Source organism: Galeopterus variegatus, unplaced genomic scaffold (genome assembly GCF_000696425.1).
Source record: "Galeopterus variegatus unplaced genomic scaffold, G_variegatus-3.0.2 Scaffold167, whole genome shotgun sequence".
Taxonomy (NCBI): Eukaryota; Metazoa; Chordata; class Mammalia; order Dermoptera; family Cynocephalidae; genus Galeopterus; species Galeopterus variegatus.
The window spans coordinates 617,474-639,195 of NW_007726278.1; the positions used below are offsets into that span (position 1 = coordinate 617,474).

Sequence of the window (21,722 nt, forward strand, 5' to 3'; positions counted from 1 at the left end):
ATCCCATATCTAGGTATATACCTAAGGAATTAAAGCAGGGACTCAAACAGATATCTGCACACCCGTGTTCATAGCAGCATTATTCACAACAGCCAAAAGGTGGAAATAACCCAAGTGTCCATCTACAGATGAATGGATAAAGTGTGGTATATACACACAGCGCAATATGCTTCAGCCTTAAAAAGGAAAAAATTCGGACATGCTACAACGTGGATAAACCTTGAGGATATTATGCTGAGTGAAATAAGCCAGTCCTAAAAGGACAAATACTGAGGTCTCTAGAGCAGTCAAATCCATAGACACAGAAGTAGAACGGTGGTCCAGGGGCTGGGGAGAAGGGGAACGAGGGGTTAGTGTTTCAGGGCTACAGAATTTTCGTTTAGTTCTGGAGATGGATGGTGATGATGGTTGCACCACAATGAGAATGACTTAAGGCCACTGAATTGTACTGTTAAAAATAGTTAAAATACGGGCCAGCCCGGTGGCGCACTGCTACAGTGCGCGGCTTGGAAGGGCGGTGGCGCTCCTGCCGAGGGTTCGGATCCCACATACAGACCGGTTCCCGCTCACTGGCTGAGTGAGGGGCAGGCGCAGCACCGAGGTTTGCGATCCCGTTGCCGGTCCCGGTCCGGTACGGCGCGACACTGAGGGTTGCGGTCCGTTGCCGGACACGAAAAAAGACAAAAAGGAAAAAAAATAGTTAAAATGCTAAATTTTATGTTATATGTATTTTATCACAAGAAGAAATAATATTTGACAAGGCAGGACTTAAAAATGATATAGACCAGCTCGAGGTGGGGAATGATGATCTTGAAGCGATCCATGGATTACTGTTTAATTGTTCCTCAAATAAGACAGTTACAAGACTTTCCTCGGGGCTGCAGGTCACCAGACCCTTTCCACAGCGACCTTTGCTCATGACATATATTCTCACTTAACTACACACACTGCATGCAAAGCCCGGGTGGGAAAAGTGTAAAAAGGGCTGTGGGTAATAGAGTGGCAGGCTATGCACTCCTACACTGCTGGTGGGAATATAAATTAGCGCAGTCCATTGGGAAGACAGTTTGGTGAAGTCTATGACAGCATTAAAATGATCACACCCACTGTCTTTTTAGCCCTCTTAGGGCAGACGCCAATGGAAATATGTGGCCCTTTCTCCTTGAACACTCTCCACCCCACCACCCAATCCAGCCAAGTCCATTCAGTCATTCCTTCAGCTTGCATGTCCGAGTCCCTTCTATGTACCAGACATGGTGCTGAGAGCTTTATGGACAGGTCCTTGCCCACAGGAGCCTATGGCATGAAGGGTGTGGAGTCACACATGACTGACACTGGCTGGGGCTGACTTTTGCAGAAAAGGAATTTCTGGGAGGGACATGGGTAGATGGAGAACTGGGTTGGAAAACAGGCAGACCAAACCAGGCAGCTGAGAGCACAGCCAAGGTCAGGCCACGAGACAGTCTGGGCAGGATGCCCTCTCCTGCTGCCCTGACTCTGCTGTCCTAAGCTCCACTGTTCCTGGGCACTTGCTGTAGTCACCTCCCTCCTTTGCCATCAGTGGCACTGGGACAGATCTCCAGCTGCCACAAACTTTGCATCACTCCCTCAGGGCTCAAAGGCCCCAGGTACAGCATCTCACTGGCCAAACGTATGCCCTGTGCCCTCCCACTAGCTCTTAAAGAATGGGAGAAAGACCTTTTGGTCTCTACCTCCTGCCGACACTCTCATCCCACCAAATAGGAGGGGTGTTCCTGTCTGGATAGCCCAAACTGAAAAATTTCCAGTCCAGTGGAAGACAGATAATAACCAAGTAAACCAGCCAATAACGAATTCATTTCAAGAGGGGAATGTCTGTGAAGGGAATGGACAGGACTCTGGAGTAGAGCATCCCAGGATGGGGGTTGGGGAAGCCCTCACTGAGGAGGTGACATTTAGGCTGAGCCTTTAGGGATGGGAGAGAACCACACATGCTAAGATTCAGGAGAAGTGGAGACAGCATGTGGGAAGGTCCCCAGGCAGGCAGGAAAATGTGGTGTGTCATGGAAATGGGAGCAGATCCCTGTGGCTGAGGATAGTGAGCACAGGGGGACAGATGGGCCAGGCAGCCAGGACTCTGTTGGCCAGGGTGGGGAATTTGGGTTTTAATATGAGAACACAGGAAAGCCATTAAAGGGACTCAGGCAGAGGGGTATCATGATTCGACTTACATTTTTGAAAGTCCAGTCTGGCTGTGGTGTGGAGAAGGGACTGAGGAGGGACAGAGAGGACCAGGGAAACCAGTTGGGGGTAAGGTAATAGTGTCTTGGGCCAGGATGGGGAAGATACAGTGCAGAGGTGCGTGTAAGACACAGTGCGTGGCAGCGGTTCACACCTACATACTCTGGTAACTATCCAGTTAGTAACACAGAGTAGTATTTAATACAAGTCCTGTTACATAGGCACTGGTGGGGAGCTCAAATGCATAGGATACATGATTGATACTGGGTTTAGTACATCTTTAAAATTTATTGATAAACTTAATTACATTTATTAAAATGATTTAGAATGAATTGTGCTGCCCATGTTAATATTATCTTAGTAACAATTACTTTTAAACTCCACTTTGAATTTAAGAAATGACATTATAACTTTTTAAAGCCCTAAATCAAGTTATTTTCTGCTCTTGGTCAAGTCTGGACTGCCATTTAAATGATTCAAAAGTATTAGGACTTACAGGATAAATGCATTTTTGTTTATGAAATGATAGCATAGCTGTGACAAGGGGGACAAACTTGGAAGCCCCTTGGCCTTCCCTGTGTTCCACCTGAGCCCGCCAGCCTATGGTTCTGGCTGAGGGTCCCCCATGGGTGAGGCTAAGATGTGTAGTCCTCAGTTAGGGTCCCCAGAACCTCGATCAGCATGTCCTGCCTGGTGTTGGCTTCAGAGAGCTTCTGCTACTTGTGAAGAGAGATCAGCTCAGGCCTCCGCCCTCAGTTCTGCTCTGCCCACCCAATGTTCTGGACTTAGAGGCCTGTGTGGGTTCTGGCAAGCTTCTTCTCTATCTGCATGGGTTGGAACTTGAGAGGAACCCAGCATCAGGGCGCCCTGGAGCCTCAGCTGCCCAGGTCAGAGGAGAAGGAGGCCAGAAGAACTGAGCAGAGGAACCAACCCAGTCGAGAGTTCACCAACACCCAGACCACCAAAGTGCGTGGTGAACTTGGGCTTGTATGTTGGCTGGCATCAGTGCCCTGGAAGAACAATATGGTGGATCAGGTTATGGAGCAGAAGTTTCTAGGCAGAGGAAGTTGTTAATGTCCAACAACCCCAAGTCCTTTCCAGGATCAATAAGAAAGACACTTTGGTTGTACTTGTAGTCCCTGTTGCAGAGATTCTCAACTTTGGCTGCACTTTGGTTTCTCCCTGGAAGCTTTAAAGAAATATTGATGTCTGGGACTCACCCTAAGACTGATTTAATTGGTTTGGGCTATGGCCTGGGTTCCCCTCCCACCAGAGTTCCCCAGGTAATTGTAATGTGCAGCCAAAGTAGAGACCTCTGTACTAGTTTTCAGCTAAGAAACCATTAACTTGGGTTTAGAAGTCGTATACTAAATTGCTGACCCTCAAATGAACATTAGCTTATTTGGTTACTGCTATTTCAAACGTAGTTAGTAGTCTGTTAATTTTTTTTATCAGAAAGACTTTTCTTTAAACATTAATTTTTTTTTCAAGTTTGCTGAAATGATCAATTTTCATTACTTTTACAGCATCTACTTGTGCATAATGGTCGCATATGATTCACTGAAGAGAAATTTTCATTGAAGCAAAATTTCTTACATGTAGGCAGTGCCTGCACTGGAATCATCTAGTGCAGTGGTCCTCCAACTTGGCTGCACATTAGAATCATGTAGGCAAGTTTTAAAAGTCCCAAAGCCTAGGTCTTACCCCAGACCAATTACATCCCACTTTCTGTGGCTGGGGCTCTGGCACGAGCGTGTGTGAAAACTCCCCAGGTGATTCCAGTGTGCCACCAGGTTTGAGAATCAATAACCTAGACTGGCACTTCTCAAGCTTTCATGTGACAGACATCACCTGGGGATCTTGTCACTATGCAGATTCTGATTAGGAAGGACTAGGATGGGGCCCCAGATTCTGCATTTCTAATAAGCTCCCACATGATAATTGATTCTCCTGCGAAAGGTGGGAGATTCTCCCATGAGAATAGATATGAGACTGGTGGTGCTGGTCCGCAGCAACACAAGGACCTAGACAGCTTAAAAAATACTGAAGCCTGGGCCCTATTACAGCAGTCCCCCCTTATCCACGGTTTTGCTTTCTGTGGTTTCAGTTACCTGCTGTCAACCACAGTCCAAAAATATTACACGGACAATTCCAGCAATAAACAACTCATAAGTTTTAAATCTCATGTCGTTCTGAGTAGTGTGATGAAGTCTCCTGCCATCTTGCCCTGTTCTGCCTGTGATGTGAACCACCCCTTGTTTAGCACATCCACGCCATAAATGCAGCCCGCCCATTAGTCTCTTAGTAGTCTTCCTGGTTATCAGATTGACAGGATTGCAATGCTTGTCTCCAATTCACCCTTATTTGACATAGTAATGGTCCCAAAGTACAGAATAGTAATGTTGGCATATTGTTATAACCATTCTATTTTATTATTACTTTTTGTTGTTAATCTCTTATTGTGCCTGATTTATACATTAAACTTTATCATAGGTATGTATGTACAGGAAAAAACATAGTCTATATGAGGTGCTGTACTATCCAAGGTTTCAGGCATCTACTGGGGGTCATGGAATGTGTCCCCCCTGGATGGGGGAGCCATAGTACCAGTGAATTTAATTTAATTGCATGGATGGAGTCCAGAATTTGAGAATTTTTAAAAGCTCCCCAGGTGATTGTTATATTGGACCCCAAGGTGTGAACCCCCATCACTCTAGGGACTAGTTATGTCTTTAGTGATATAAATGGTTAATTAAGGGTATCTGGTGAGGGAAAAAAGACAAAAACAAGGCCAGGAGGGGGCGCCCCTCTGGGATGTCATAGCTAAGAAAAGTCCCTCTGTAGAGAGAACTCACCATAAGGCTACCAGATTTTTTTCAACTCATTTTAAGCCCTTGCTTTGCATATTGTTTGAATATATTTACATGTTGACTATCAAGAGACTCTAAGTCCAGATATGCAAGATAAAGTAAAATAAGTTCAATCTTGTCACCTACTGCAATTGTACTAATATGCAGTAGTTAGTGCTGAACGCAGTGCCGGTGCAGAACAGATTTTGGAACAGCCGGGCGTGGGGGAAGGAGGGGACGCGCCAGCAGGAAGGAGGAGCGAGGCTTGGGAAAGCCCTCCTTTTCGTTCAGAACCGTGACTGCCAGGACTGGGCTCCTGCCACCTGCCCAGTGTCAGCCCCCCCTCTAGACCTCAGAGTTTGCAACAGAGCCTGAAGCCCAAATCCTCAAACCCATTTCTTCTTTTCATTATTCTGAACAGCTTAGTTACTGTCAATCTTCTTTTTCCCTCAAGCTTGGCTATGGACAGGCCATAAGCTTTCCTGACCCTGTCTTACAGGCCATTCTTCTGGGTGTGCCTCCCTAGACCTTCTGAGCATGCCCTGTTTCTCTTGTGCCACCTCCCCAACAGTGCCACCTGGTGCAGTGCAGCTCGGGGCCACTGCATACAGTTGTGCAGGATGTGGCCTGGGCAGGGTGCCTGGAGAGGGGCATGAGTAGGGGCTGATCTTCAGCCTGTCTCCATGCTCCAAACCATGCTGCAGCAGGAGCAGGAGGCACCGCTTTGCTTTTCCATCCCCTGGAAGGTGCAAGGGGGTGCCTTTTTTCTAATTTGCACATAGGTGCTGCTGTGTGTGCTGGTGGAGGCCCATAGGGTGCCTACTAAGTGCTCACTGAGTAAACAAACACACGAACAAGCAAAGGAACCAAGTGGAGGCAACGAGGATAAATATGAGGCTTTCATAGTCACCTAGGCCCTGCATGAGGATGTGAAAGTATTACAGAAAGGAGGGGACGAACAGAGGAAAAGAAGCAATGGTCATGGGTTGGATTAAAGGCTCAAGGATGGCAAAGTAGAAAATAAATAAAAATGACCTCCTACCTGTAGTCACCACTAACACTTGACTCTTCCACAAGGAGAACAAGGACACTGGGGTTGCGGATGAGTCCTACACACCCACTCCAGAGAGCTGGCCTTGTTGAGCTCACAAGTCAACTTGCGATGTGTCCCTCGAATGTGCAGGCCCTGTGTCAAGCACCCCTCTGCAGACCTTATCATCTACTTGAAGACACTGGACACGAAATCCTTGGTGCTGGGCTATGACCAGCAGCACACATGGTGACAAGTGCCAGATAATAATAGTAACTGTATCTACATGCTACTTATTTTACTGTTTATGGTGAGCTTTCATCTGTATGAGGTGGCTGTTCCGCCTGTGTGTGAGGTGGGTATTATGTTTCTTCTCATTGAAGAAGAAATTGATGCTTGCTTCTCGCCCCATCTTCTGACTGCTAGTCAAAACATTGGGTTGAACCAAAACTACTATTCTGTAGGTTGAAAATGGTCAAATATCAGCAATTTTATATAGTCCGGCCTCGTGCTTTTCACTATGTTATGCTGCCATTTAAAACCTTTTAAATGCTTTTATGGGTTTGTTTTCAGCCGTATTATAAGAGGAATAAGGAGGAAATGTGCAAAATAGGAAAAAGGTATGCAGAAGCAGAAAAATCTTAAGCCCAAATTCTACAGTTCAGAAGCATCCTTAATAACATTCTGATGTATTTCCTTCTAGATATTTTCCTTTGTATTTTTTTCAAAATTGAGATGCTATTGCATATATGTTATATCTTCTTTTTAAAAATAACAACCGTAACTATCTTTATGTGGCATTAAATATCTTTAGAAACAGTTTTTTGGCTTTATTGAGGTATAATTGACAAATAAAAATTGTATATATTCAAAGTGTGCAAAGTGATGTTTTGATAGTCATATACATTGTTGAATGATTACCACAATCAAGCTTTAGCATATCCATCACCTCACATGGTTACCTTTTGTGTGTGTGTGTGTGTGTGTGTGTGTGTGTGTGTGTGTGTGTGATGAAAATACTTAAGATCTACTTCCTTAGTAAATTTCAAGTATACAGTGCATTATTAACTGTAGTCACCATGCTGTAATTAGATCTCCGGGGCTTGTTCGTTTTGCTGCAAATTTGTACCCTTTGGCCAACATTTCCCCATTTCCTCCACCCTGCACCCCATCTTCTTGATCCCTAGTAACCACTCTTCTACTCCATTTCTATGAGTTCAACATTTTTAGATTCCACATAATAAGGGAGGTCATGCAGTCATGTCTTTCTGTGTCTGTCTTATTCCACTTAACATAATATCCTCCAGATTCATCCCTATGCTTTCCTTCTTGTTTAAGCTTGAATAATATTCCATATATATTCCCTATATACTTGTGTACACACAAACACACACACACACAGAAACAACACATTTTCTTTTTTCTGTTGACTGACACTTGGGTTGTTTTCTTACGTCAGCTATTATGAGTAATGATGCTTGAACAAGGGAGTGCAGATATCTCTTTGAGACATTGGTTTTGTTTCCTTTGGATATTGCAGAGGATTGAATTATGTCCCCCTAAAACTCTCTGACACTTGAATTGTGTCCCCCGAGTTTTATGTATTAGAAACTTAGGGGCCGGCCCAGTGGCGCACTGCTATAGTGCGCCGCTTGGGAAGCGAGGCGGCGCTCCCACCGAGGGTTCGGATCCCACATACAGACCGGTTCCCGCTCACTGGCTGAGCGAGGCGCGGGGGCAACACCGAGGGCTGCGATCCTGTTGCCGGTCCCGGTCCGGTACGGGGGCGACACTGAGGGTTGCGATCCGTTGCCGGACACGGAAAAAGACAAAAAAAAAAAAAAAAGAAAGAAACTTAGCCCCCCACTGTGACTGTTAAGAGGGTGGGAAATCCTATTATGGTAGTTGAAAGGAAGAGCCTTGAAGAGGTGATTGGATTGTAGGACCGTGCAGTAGTGAATGGATTAAAAATGGTGATCAGGGGCGTGGTTCTGAGGGCTTTAAAAGAAGAGGAGAGTTCTGTCTTTCTCCCTCTCTCTGCTCTTTTTGCTTCTGCCATCTTGCAACCTGAGACCCCTGGGTCACTGTCACCACCACCAGATGGACTTTGGACTACCCAACCTCAGAAACTGTAAGCAAATAAATTTCATATTCCCTATAAAATACCCAGTTCCACGTATTTTGTTATAGCAACATAAATGGACTAATACAGATATATACTCAGAAGGTGGATTGCTGGCACATATAGTAGTTCTACTTTTAATTTTTTTAGAAACCTCTGTACTGTTGTCCACAATCCCACCAGCAGTGCACAATGGTTCCAGTTTCTCCACGTCTTTAACATTTGTTTTCCATTCTTTTGTTGGTAGCCACCCTAATGGGTGTGAGGTGGCATCTTGTTTTAGTTTTGATTTGCGCTTTCCTAATGATTAGTGATGTTGAGCATCTTTCCATGTGCTTATTGATCATTTGTACATCTTTTTTTTGAGAAATGTTTATTCAAGTCCTTTGCCCATTTTTAATCTGTTTGTTTTACTGTTGAGTGTTGCACTCTCTTTGTCACCTCTCACCCCCTGGGTGAGGGAGACACAAAAAGGGTTACTCAAAGCCCATTTCTTCTGAGCAGTGAGAAGCCCCGAAAGGGTTAATTTTCCAGGAACCCTCAAGAGAGAGGCATTCCTCCTTGGAAAAATAACCCTGAACTGGGGTTCTTTCTCAGTATTTATTCTCCAGGCCAGAAAGTTACAGAAAAGGAACACAGGTCGAGTTATGGCTAAGTATAGTTTAACAATAGAAGCTGGTAACATAAGTGAAATAACAAAATGACATTCCATAATGCAATTTGCAAAAGGTTAAGTCAATCCACCAACAAAAGCTTGTTTTTAGCAAATACTGTCTTTTCCTACAGCAATTTCCTTAGTATTTTTACATAACAATCAAGTAACTTTAGGTTAACATGCTCCAAGGGCATCTGTCCTTGAGCCAACAATTTTGCTATGTTATAATTCTTATCTACATCAGAGACTTTAGCCTGGGGAAAGTTTCCTTTCTTTTGCAAGCTTAACATTTCCATATGTAATTTTTAAAAGTTAGGTTATACTTGAAACTATACAGCTTTGGAAGCTAGGCCCTGTGAAATACATCTGCTTTATAAATGTTAGTATACTCCACAGATGAGTTTTAGGAGTTCTCTATCCTGTATAATCCCTTATCAGACATATGATTTGCAAATATTTTCTCCCATTCTGTGGATTGCTTTTTACTCTGTTGACAGGGTCTTTTGATGCACAAATTTTTACAATTTTCATAAAGTCCAGTTTGTTTATTTTTTCTTTTGTTGCCCATGCCTTTGGTGTCAGATCCAAGAAGTCATTGCCAGATCCAATGTCATGAAAATTTTGCCCTATGTTTTCTTCTAAGTTTTAGGTCTTATATTCAGGTCTTTGATCTGTTTTGAGTTAATTCTTGTATATTCTTTTTTTTTTTTTTTTTTGGCAGTTGGCCAGTATGGGGATCTCAACCAAATTCTTATATATTCTGTCTGTCCCCATTTAATGGCCTTGGCACCTTGTCAAAAATCATATGACCAATTATGTGAGGGTTTATTTCTGGGCTCTATATTCTAGTACATTGGTCTATATGAGAGTACTTCAAAAAGTCCATGGAAAGATTAGTATTATCTTTCAATTCTGTTTTTCCACAAACTTTTTGAAGTACCCCCCACATGTCTGTCTTTATGCCACACTGTTTTGATTGTTTTGAAATCAGGACATATGTCCCTCAGTTTTGTTTTTCTTTTTCAAGATTGTTTTGGCTATTCAGTGTCTCCTGAGATTCCATATGAATTTTGGGTGGGTTTTTCTTTTTCTACAAAAAACATCATTGTGATTTTGATAGGAATTGCATTGAATCCATAGCTCACTTTAGTAGTATTGACATCATAACAATACGTCTTCTAATCCATGAACATGGGATGTGTTTCCACTTATTTTTGCCTTCTTTAATTTCTTTCAGCAAACATTCGTAGTATTCATTGTACAAATCTTTCACCTCCTTGGTTAAGTTAATTCCTAGGTATTTTATTCTGTTTGGTGCTTTTGTAAATGGAATTGCTTTTGTAATTTCCTTTTCAGATTGTTCATCATTAGTGTATAGAAATATAACTTATTTTTCTGTGTTGGTTTTGTATTCTGCTACTTAGGGTTTTCTACACAGAAGATCATATCATCTCCTAATAGAGATAATTTTAATTTTTTCTTTTCAATTTATATGGCTTCTCTTTCTTTCTTCCCCCATTCCCTCCCATACACCCCCAAATTGCACTGGCTAGAAATTTCAGTACTATGTTGAGTAGAAGTGGCCAAGGTGGATGTCCTTATCTTGTTATCTCGACCTTAGAGGAAAACCTTTCAGTCTTTTACCATTGAGTATGATGTTTAGTGTGGGTTTTTCATATATGGCTTTATTATGTTGAGGTAGTTTGCTTCTATTCCTAGTGTGTTGAGTGTTTTTATCATGAAAAGCTGTTCAATTTTGTCATACGCTTTTTCTGCATATAATGGGATGATCATATGGTTTTTTTCCCCCTCTTCATTCTGTTAATGTGATATATTATCTTGATTGATTTTCATATGTTGAATCATCATCCTTGCATTTCAGGAATAAGTCCCACTTGGTCATGATGTATAATCCTTTCAATATCCTGCTGAATTCAGTTTGCTAATATTTTGTTGAGGATTTTTCTATCAATGTTCATAAGGGATATTGGTCTGTAGTTTTCTTTTCTTGTAGTGTCTTTGCCTGGCTTTGGTATCAGGGTGATGCTGGAGTCACAGAATGAGTTAGGAAGTGTTTCTTCTTCTTCAATTTTTGGGAAAAGTTTGAGAAGGATTGGTATTAGTTCTTCTTTAAAGGTTTAGTAGAATTCAGTCATGAAACTATCAGGTCCACGGTCTTCCTTTGTCAACAGATTTTTTATTACATATTCGACCTCTTCACTAGTTATAGGTCTATTCAGATTTTCTACTTCTTCATGATTTAGTCTTTTTATATATACATATAAACCTACAGCACCCAGTATTCCCAGGAAATCTCCCATCCAAGTACAACCCAGGCCTGACCCTGTTTAGCCTCTGAGATCAGACGAGATTGGGCACGTTCAGTGTGGTATGGCCGTGGACTGTGATTTAGTTTTAGTAGGTTTTATGTTTCTAGGAATTTGTCCATTTCATCTAGGTTATTCAGTTTGTTGGCATACGGTTGTTCATAGTACTGTCTTATAATCTTTTTTTATTTCTGTAGAATCAGTAGTGATGTCTCCATTTTTCTTTCTGATTTTAGTAATTTGAGTCTTGTTTCTTTTTTTCTTAGCCCATCTTGCTAAAAGTCTGTCAATTTGTTGATCTTTTCAAAGAATTGACTTCTGCTTTCATTGATTTTCTCTTGTTTTTCTTTTCTCTATTTTGTTTATCTCTGCTCTTATTTTTTTTTTAATTTTCTTCCTTCTGCTAGGTTTGGGTTTAGTTTGCTCTTTTTTTCCTGCTCCCTTAAGTTGTAAAGTTAGTTTGTTGATTTGAGATCCTTCTTGATTTTTAATGTAAGTGTTTATAGCTATAAACTTTCCTCTTAGCACTGCTTTTGCTGCATCTCATAAGTATGTTGTGTTTTCATTTTCATTCATCACTACATATTTTCTAATTTTTCCTGTGATTTCTCCTTTGATCCATTGGTTGTTTGAAAAAGTGTTAATTCCCATAAATTTGTGAATTTTCCAGTTTTACTTTTATTATTGATTTCTAACTTTATCCTGTTGTGGTCAGAGAAATTATTTTGTATACCTATCTTTTTAACTCTCTTGACACTTAATTTGTAGCCTAAAATATGGTCTATTCTGGAAAATGTCTCATGTGTACTTGAGAAGAATTTGTATGCTGTTCTGTATATGTCTATATGACCTGGTTGGTTGGTGTTGTTTAAGTCCTCTATTTTCTTTTTATCTTCTGTCCAGTTGTTCTACTCATTATTGAGAGTGGAGTATTGAAAGTCTCCAAATATTACTGTAGAACTATTTATTTCTCCCTTCAATTCTGTTAGTTTTTGTTTTATGTATTTTGATGGCTTGTCGTTAGGTGCATAATGTTTATAATTCTTATATCTTGCTGTATTTATATTAACACATAATGTCTTTCTTTGTCTCTTGTAACCTTTTTTGATTTAAAGTCTATTTTGTCTGATATTAGTATAATTACCCCTGCTCTCTTTTGATTACTACTTACATGGAAGAGCTTTTTTCATTTTTTCCTTCTCAATCTATTTGTGTCTTTGAATCTAAAGTGAGTCTCTTGTCGACACATACAGTTGAATTGTGTGTTTTTAATCCATTCTGCCAATCTATGTCTTTTGATTGGAGAGTTAATCCATATTGGTGATTTTAATCTATTTAAATTTAAAGTAATTACTGATAAGGAGGGACTTACTTCTGTCATTTTATTGTTTGTTTTCTGTATGCCCGATAGCTTTTTTGTTCCTCATTCCCTGCCTTACTGTCTCCTTTTGTGTTTAGTTGTTTTTTGTAGTAACATGTTTAAATTCCTTTCTCATTTTTCTTTTGTGCATATTCTGTAGCTATTTTCTTTTTGGTTACTGTGGAGATTACATTTAACATCCTAACGTTATAACACTGTAATTTGAATTTATAACATCTTATCTTCCATAACATACAAAATTCTGCTCCTTTTCAACTCCATCCCCACCACTTTTTCGTTTTGATGTCACAGAATTACATCTTTATACATTGTGCATCCTCAAGACATAAAATAATCATTCTTTTAAATTCGTTAGTCTCCAAAATTACATAGTAATCAAAATGTGGGGGTTACAAACCAAATATTTTAATAATACTAGCTTTTAGACTAATACTTTAAAAAAATCAGTCTCATATCATAGAAAATGAAAAGTGGAGTTAGAAGCTGTTGTTATGTTTATAAATGCTCATCGTGTATTTACTTTTATTTTGATCTTTATTTTTTGATAAGGCTTCAAGTTACTGTCTAGTGTCCTTTCATTTCACCCTGCAGGACTCCCTTGAACATTTCTTGCAGGGCAGGTCTAGTGGTAACAGATTCTCTCAGCTTTTTTTGATCTGGAAATGTCTTAATCTCTCCCTCACTTTTTTTTCTTTTTCTTTTCTTTCTTTCTTTCTTTTTTTTTTTTTGGTGATTGGCCTGTGCAGGGAAATCTCCCTCACTTTTGAAGGACAGTTTTGTTGAATATAGGATTCTTGGTTGGCAGAATTTTTTCATTTTTTCCTTTTAGCACTCTGAATATAGTGGCCCATTGCCTTCTGACCTCCAAAGTTTCTGATCAGGAATCTGCATATAATATTATTGAAGATACCTTATTTGTGACAATTTGCTTGTCTCTTTATTTTCAAGATTCTCTCTTTGTCTTTGTTGTCTGAAAGTTTGCTTTTAGTGTGTCTCAATGTGGACCTCTTTGATTCATCTTACTTGGAGTTTATTGAACTTCTTAAATGTTTATATTTATGTTTTTTGGTAAATTTGGAGAGTTTTCAGCCATTGATTTTTCAAATATTCTCTTGTCCATTTCTCTCTTTCTTCTCTTTCTGGAACTCCCACAATGCGTGGTCTGCTTGTTTGTCCTACAGGTCCTTGAGGCTCTGTTCACTTTTCTTCAGTATGTTTCTTCAATCTTTTTTCTGTTCCTCACACTTCATAATTTCCATTGTCCTATTTGAAAGTTTGTTAATTCTTTTTTCTGCCTGTTCAAACCTGCCTGTGAATTCCTCTAGTGAATTTTTCATTTCAGTTATTGTATGTTTGAGTTCCAGATTTTCTTTTTGGTTTCTTTTTAGGTTTTCTCTCTTTTTATTAATATTTCCATTTTGTTTGTACATCATTCTGTTGACTTTCTGTAAATTCCTTTAGTTCTTTATGCATCTTTAAGATGGTTATTTTAAAGTCCTTGTCTAGTATATCTGCCACCAGGTCTTTTTCAGGGAGAGTTACCATTGACTTGTTTTTTTTCCTTTGACTGGGCCATATTTTCCTGTTTCTTTGTATGCACTGTGATTTTGTTGTTGTTGCTGTTGAAAGCTGGACAGTTGAATCTAAAAATGTGGTAACTCTATTAATTAGATTCTTCCCCTTCCACAGGATTTGTCTGGGTTTTGTTGTTGTTATTTATTTATTTATTTATTTATTTATTTATTTTGATGGTTGTACACTGTCTCTGTGCCAAAGATCAGCCTGAGATGTAACCTTAAGGTCTTCTCAGATCTTTTCTTAGCCCTTCCCCAGCCATGCATGGTCATTTTCTAGTTTTCTCCATATATTGTTTTTGAATGACCTAGTCTTTAATGTCTGACGCCTAAAAGGGGGAAAAGAGAATAACTAAAGGGGTGAGGGGAAGGTGCTGGCCCTTTTTCTTTCTTTTTTTTTTTTTGGTGGCTGGCCTGTACAGGGAAATCTCCCTCACTTTTGAAGGACAGTTTTGTTGAATATAGGATTCTTGGTTGGCAGAATTTTTTCATTTTTTCCTTTTAGCACTCTGAATATAGTGGCCCATTGCCTTCTATATTGGAAGTCACCTTAGCCAAAGGGGGAGGAGCGTACAACAATGGAGGGAGATGCAGTAACAATGGAACCCATCCTGTTTGTCTGCACCTCTGTGATCAAAACCAGCAATCATCAGTCAGAGCACAGATCCCTAATAGTTAGAGAACAGGGTTCTTTTTTACTAACTCTGGCTCCCTCAAGCTGTGTGCAGGTTGCTTCAGGAACGGGTACACAGCTGCCTACTATGTGGCTGAGGGGTGGCAGATGGATGGGTAGGATGGATGGATGCTAGGAGCTGAAATTGACCAAAAGTAACCACAATTTATTATCCAAGCCTTTCCCTGGAAGTTGCAAGCCTTCAATAGATCCCAGAGTTCCAAAACAGTTATATCAGATAGATTCTGCCAGTGCAATTGTTGTCTAGGTATGAAGATGGATTCCTAGTTCTTCCCAATGTACCATTTTCCCCTGTCTTTGGTTTTTATATGTGTGGTTACACTAAATCCTGATGAGCGGAGATTTTGCCCCAAGCATTTCCTCATAAGGGAAATGTATATGTTGCAAATTCTGTTTTCTAGTGTAAATAATATGTAAAATGTGATTGTTGCTGTTACATCATTTTATTTCCTCCCCGTTTTTAGATAAACCAGGTATTTTCAGTCAGTGAAAAATGATGACATATTTCAGACATTCTTCAATAAGCTGGCCATTATATATTTTATATTAAATAAAATGTTTTATAAGACATATACATGTTTAAAATTAATCTATATCTCACCATACCTCATATAGTACAATGCTTATGGTAGAAAAATAAGACTTTGAGTCATGTTTTCGAGTTTATTAGAGTTGGCTGCAAGAGGGAATGAGGAGGTTCACTCAAATTTCTAGGGCCCCTAAAAGACAGTGATTTTTCTTGAGATATATTAAGTCACAAGGTTTGGTGGCATTAACTTAGGATAACTGCTAACTGCTGGTGTCAGGAGCATTCACAAAGAGCACACACAGCTAACATACTTTTGAAAAGCATCATGCTATTTATCCAGAAGAAGTAAAACAGTAGGGTGTTAGGAGTTTGCTGGGGCTTTAACCTTTTCTTAACTGGCAGCCTTCATGACATAAAGCTTCATCTGTCATGGGCAGGACTGGCTTCATGGATATGCAACTTGTGCTCCTAGAAGGGCATGGCGCTTGTTTTAATATTCTTTTATTGCCATCTTGGAATTCCTAATAAGTTTTAAACAAGGGGCTCTGCATTTTCATTTTACACTGGGCCCCACAAATTATGTAGCTGGTCCTGATTATGAGAGCTGATTTCATATTCCTGTACCATATCTCATGGGTTAAAGCACTGTTTTCACAGGATAAACTGTGTACTAACTAGGTTAGAGTCAAGGGCTGTGGCTAACCAAGTCCTCTTTTTTCCACAGGAGGCTAAACTTAGTATGATAGGAAAGGGAAAGAAAGAGCATAGCAGGTAGGGGCTACTGACAACTATAGTTTCTCTATTAATAACAACAGCAGCTGCTACTATTCCTGTTATGCCCACCGCCATATCAAGCAGCTAATATCTTCCAGGCTCTGGTTAAACATTTCATGTGCTTTATTTCTTTTAACTTAATCTCAACAACCTACAAAATGACTATTATTTTTATAGATGAGAAATCTGAAGTTTCCACAAATCAAGTTGCTTACAATTACAGAGCTGGTAATGGTCTTTTCCCATTCACTGTCCTTTCTACTCACTTAAGAAGTAGCCAACCTGTCTTATCTGTTGTTAAAATTGAACTTGAATCACTGATTTACCTACTTAAAAAGATGTAATGGCAGAAAGAGGGCCCACAGACTAATGCTTACATAGTTTTTTTATGTTTTACTTTTTAGTTTACATATAATTGTAAATAGTATGTTGTTTAGTACCTTTTGCATATATATTTCTTACCTTTTTCTCCGTGGATGCTATTTGGACAGCATACTGATACTGGAAGAAATAAGTATACCTTCCTCCTTCTCTCAGAAGATTATGTCAATAAACAGTGTTATCTATTTTTTAAACCTCAGCCAAAAATGACATTTTGTTTATTGGTTCTTTATTTCTGTTATTATTGTTTTCCTAGTTTTTAATGCATTCTGCCATAAATAAAAGATTACTCATGTGTTTTATTTTAATTTTGCATTAAAATAAAGTTTTTCACAAATTTGTAAATATAGAAATTCTACTCGGGACTAACCCCAATTATGTATCCTGCAGGAAAGCATCATTAGCAGCTGATGTCTCCAAGCTTGGATATAGTACCACATCCAATCACAAGTATATTCCCCGGAGGGCAGTGCTCTATGTACCTGGAAATGATGAAAAGAAAATAAAGAAGATTCCATCCCTGAATGTAGATTGTGCAGTGCTTGACTGTGAGGATGGTGTGGCTGCAAACAAGAAGGTAATGGCATGATTTTAGGATGGGGAAAAGGAATGAATTTAAGTTTAGTGCACTTGCTCACTGTTTGAAAGATTCTATAGTACTTATCTTTTGCTGATTACTAATATATTTTTTGCCCTTTTATGTGTTCTGAGTGTGTGTGTCTCTTTTCTCCGAGAGAAAGGAAGAATCCAACCAAAATATATTTTAAAATCATGATCTTCAGTAGATGTGAATACGTGTATGCATAGATAAGGAGCTAGACACTCAATCAGTTTTGGCCATGATATTTGCTCGTCAGTGGAAGTGAGTTACATAATTCTAGAATTATGATGTAAATTTTTCAGACCAATAAAGTGCAGTTAGGGATTTATTTCGTCTTTTATGACTGGGTATATTGAGTAGTGGTTTTATTTCTTCTGGGACAAATGCCAAGAAAATAGAAGATATTCTTCCAATGGATGAATCACCATTTCCCTTACTTAATGGTAAACTACACACAGCACCTTAGGGTTGGTTGTAACTTCTGGCTGAAATCCTCATGGCTTGATCAGAGAAATGAGCCTTGGAAAATATCCGATTTGTAAACAGGTACAAAAGATTCTTAGTAGGTGGTTGCATAGTGGGTCCTTTTTGTTTCATTTTGTTTTGTTTAACTTTGTTTTCTAGGTTTTTATAATGAACATGGATTTATTCAACAATTAGGTGAAATATGTAAGTCATTATAATAATGACTTATGTTTGCATGGAACTTATTTAGTTAAAAATGTGATTTCAGGGCCGGCCCGGTGGCGCACTGCTACAGTGCGCCACTTGGGAAGTGCGGCAGCGCTCCCGCCGAGGGTTCGGATCCCACATACAGACCGGCTGCTCACTGGCTGAGCGAGATGCGGGAGCAACACTGAGGGTTGCGATCCCGTTGCTGGTCCCGGTCCGGTACGGGCGCAACACTGAGGGTTGCGATCCGTTGCCAGTCATGAAAAAAGACAAAAAGGAAAAAAAAATGTGATTTCACTCAACCTTTGTCTACCTGGTCCCTAGACAATGAGGTAGGGCTGGGAATGCATTGTGGGGCTGGAGGACAGAGGAAGCTGCATCTGGATTTATGCCTGTTTGGATAGTTTCTTGCCCCAAGTGATCTGAAATAATGTGGCTGTACTATATAACTTTCTGTATTAATTTATTTCCTTGGAGATTCTAGCAAAAAAATATTTGCCTTAATTAAAAAAAAAAGTTAATTTCTAGCATCCTTCTAATGGTCAAACCAAGGCTTTCCAAGTATTTGGAAAAGGATTAGAATAAGCATGTGGAATCTAAAGCATCTACTCAACATCTTTGGCATGTGCCAAAGAAAATACAAGTAATATTTCACCCAGAGATTAAGGTAAATAGGTCTTTTTTTTTTTTTTCCTTTTTGTCTTTTTTTTCATGACCGGTAACGGGATCGCAACCCTCGGTGTCACGCCCATACCTTGACCGGCAATGGGATCGCAACCCTCAGTGTCGCCCCTGCACCATGCCCAACCAGTGAGCGGACCGGTCACTATATGGGATCCGAGCACTCGACGGGAGCACCGCCGCACTCCCAAGCACCGCACTCTACTGAGTGCGCCACTATGGGCCGGCCCTAAATAGGCCTTTTTTTGAAGAATATAATGTGATTCCATGAAGCTCCCTCCCACACCTCATGTAGTACACCCTAAGATTAGATGCCAAGTCATAATTCCAGTTCTGTGTGACCCAGGGCGATTCATTTTGCCTCCTTGCCTCAATTTCATGTGTATATGGTAGGCAGACAATATCTTCTTTTGTCTCAGACAGGAATTATTATGAAAAACAGTTGATAAAATGCCCGGGAGTAGTTTGATTTCCTATAGGAAATAAATAAGATAAATCCTGTAGTAATCACAATTAGAAGGGAATTTATTTTAAAATTGTGGCACAGTGAGCCATTAGGTACCTGATAAACTTCTAATTATATTCGCAAATCTTGAGGCTATCTTCCTATGCCCACCTGAGATGTTTCCTGCCACCCAGATGAATTGGAAATATGGTCCATTTCTGCCTTACATTTCCTTACTGTTTATCCATGTTCTGAAGCCACCGTTATACCCACGGTAGTGGCAGCTGAGCTAAGACTTAGGAGAAACCTAAGGAGGAGAAGGGGAGAGAAAATGATGGGCATGTCGTGCCCACAATCTTGGAGTATATGTCCACACGACATCTTCATTAGGACATTCCAATTCTAATGCCGTTGAACATTGCATTAACTGCTAGCCACTCTCTTTTATGCACGCTAAGCTTGGAGTCAACTAGAATTGCCTTTTTTTATCCACAGAAGGTCCTGGTGAGCCAGACTGGTACTTGTATAAGAATTTTTTCTTCTTAAAATCTCTATTGAGGACTTAATTTCATCTCATATATTTCATTCCATAGTCCTAGCCTGTCAAATTCTTTTTGGATTTTGATTTCATCATCCGGCATTTATATCATTTGAGAATTTGCCAAACACGTCATATGAAAATTTAACAAGTTTCTGATGGAAAAGTTGAAGAGGTTGGAGCCAAGTGCTGCACAAGCTTGCCACTAAAAATGTCTGTTATATAGAAGGATTTATAGAGTGCTGACTAAATTTCAGGCACTGTAGTTTGCACAGCAACCCAGTGAGGTACTATTATTACACTCCTTTTACAAATAAGGAAACTGAGGCACAGAGAAGTCAAGTTCATGGATAATACTGTGAATATGGTTATTCAGTCACCTAACTCTACTAAAATCCAATCTTTTCATAAAGATAATATAAGATTTTTATCAAATTCCTTTTCAAGTGAAGATATGTTCCCAATCTACCAGTCTAGAAATATCTTCTCACCTTGTACTTCCACCTCATCGGAAAAATGAGGTCAGGCAGATGAGGCTTCTTCTTGATGAACTCATGTCAGTACTTAGTTGTTACCACCTCTTTTTGATGTGCTGGAAATGTAAAAATGGTTTTCTGAGAATTTTCTGTGTAATAGGTGCCATATTACATATACAAGGGTACTTCAAAAAGTTTGTGGAGAAATAGAGTTAAAAAATAATATGAATCTTTCCATGAACTTTTGAAGAACCCTTGTACAATATTATTACTTACACGTATTATCTCATTTAATCCTTATATAAAAGTTTTGAAATACGTCCAAGGTCACATTGCCATTAAATGGCAGAACCAAGGAAGGTTTGGATCTCCTAAAATTTTTGCCAGGAGTCAGCCTCAAGTTCACCTGTTGATGTATTCCATAATTCACCTTTTCCCACTTTCTTGGAAATCCATTGCCTTGGCTTCTCTTTATCTTTTGTCAACTTTGTGTTCTCCATGATTTTTCAAAGGTTACTGACAGTAGTTCTGTGTTTACATCTGCAAATTAATTCAATGTCCTGGGATTGTAATTCATTTAGATCTAGGGACTTCAATTCATTTGAAATGTCCGGGTAAGTCTGAAACTTCTCACATATCTCCTATTCTTTTTTCTGTTTTGATGTCAGCACTTAATTGTGTTTTTTATTTGAATATTATGCTCCCTGATGGAGGTGATAGAGATCATTTTTAGTGAATTTATTTCTTACTAGGAAGAAATCCCTGTTTAAAACTCTCATTTTAGATTTTCTAGTTATAATTCGGTAAATTGAACTATTGCCTAATTCAGCTTTCCTGGAATTATTAAGACATAGTCACTCATTTTATATCTCATTTTATTTCTTTTTTTTTATTAATAGACTAATTCCATATTTCATTTGATTGACTCTCTGTGGAGTGTGGGCTTATAATGAAAACAAGAGGAGTTTCCATAAAGCAGTTTATAAGTGTATAATACCTTCCAGCAGGCTCTAATCCTGTCCTACTAATCCAATTTAAGTAGCTCCTTTATGTCAAGGATGGCACTACCAGCTCACCTTTCCAAGCATGGATGATGAAAAGACTGCTTCCATTCCTCTCTTATCTTCTCCTTTTCATTGTTAAATGCATGAGGCGGTACAGGGCTATCTAAGTCATTGCTTGCTGGGCCACAGTAAAAATATGCCAAGGAATACACAGATTTCTAGTGAATCACCATGACACTGGGTAAGGCCAAGAAGATAGGAGTGTAGGAAGTAGAGGCAGGATTCTAAGGCTGCTATTTCAGTTGAGTAAATGTTTGAATAATTATTTTAATTTATTTAACACTTAAGTTTAAATGTTTAAACTACTCAAGTAGGCAACATGGCAGGCTGGAGGGATACAAAGATGGTTGCATGGTCTTCAACCTGGAGGAGTCAGAATCCAACAAGATAGGTCTATAAGAACACATTCTTTTTATTATCATTTGGCTCTCAGTGTTTTTAATTGCCATTTTGACCTGTTGCTTGAACCCTGAGACACAAGAGTGCTTCCCAAACTCTACGGTAAAGAACCAGTTTGGTTATTTTTATTTATTGCTTTGTTTGCTTTTTAAATTTTCTTTCTTCCTTTTTTTTTTTTTACATTTCCAATCCATTGTAGACCAAAACTTTTGTAAAATACAATAAAAACAAATTGCTAGAAAAATTAAATGCTGTGTGAATGTCACAGCAATGTAAAGTGCTATAGACGTTTCTGAATTCTCACTCTTCA

The 21,722-nt window shown here is 39.4% G+C and overlaps 1 protein-coding gene across 1 annotated transcript in view; it reads left to right on the forward strand.

The window, feature by feature from the left end:
- Positions 1-3,048: 3,048 nt before the first annotated feature.
- The window catches only part of CLYBL (citrate lyase beta like), a 112,368-nt gene continuing 93,694 nt past the window's right edge, over positions 3,049-21,722 (forward strand). Inside the window, exons 1-3 of the mRNA XM_008594824.1 lie at positions 3,049-3,186; positions 6,673-6,719; positions 16,927-17,113. Coding sequence (XP_008593046.1) covers positions 3,049-3,186; positions 6,673-6,719; positions 16,927-17,113 — 372 coding nt within the window. The remainder of the gene's footprint in view (positions 3,187-6,672; positions 6,720-16,926; positions 17,114-21,722) is intronic.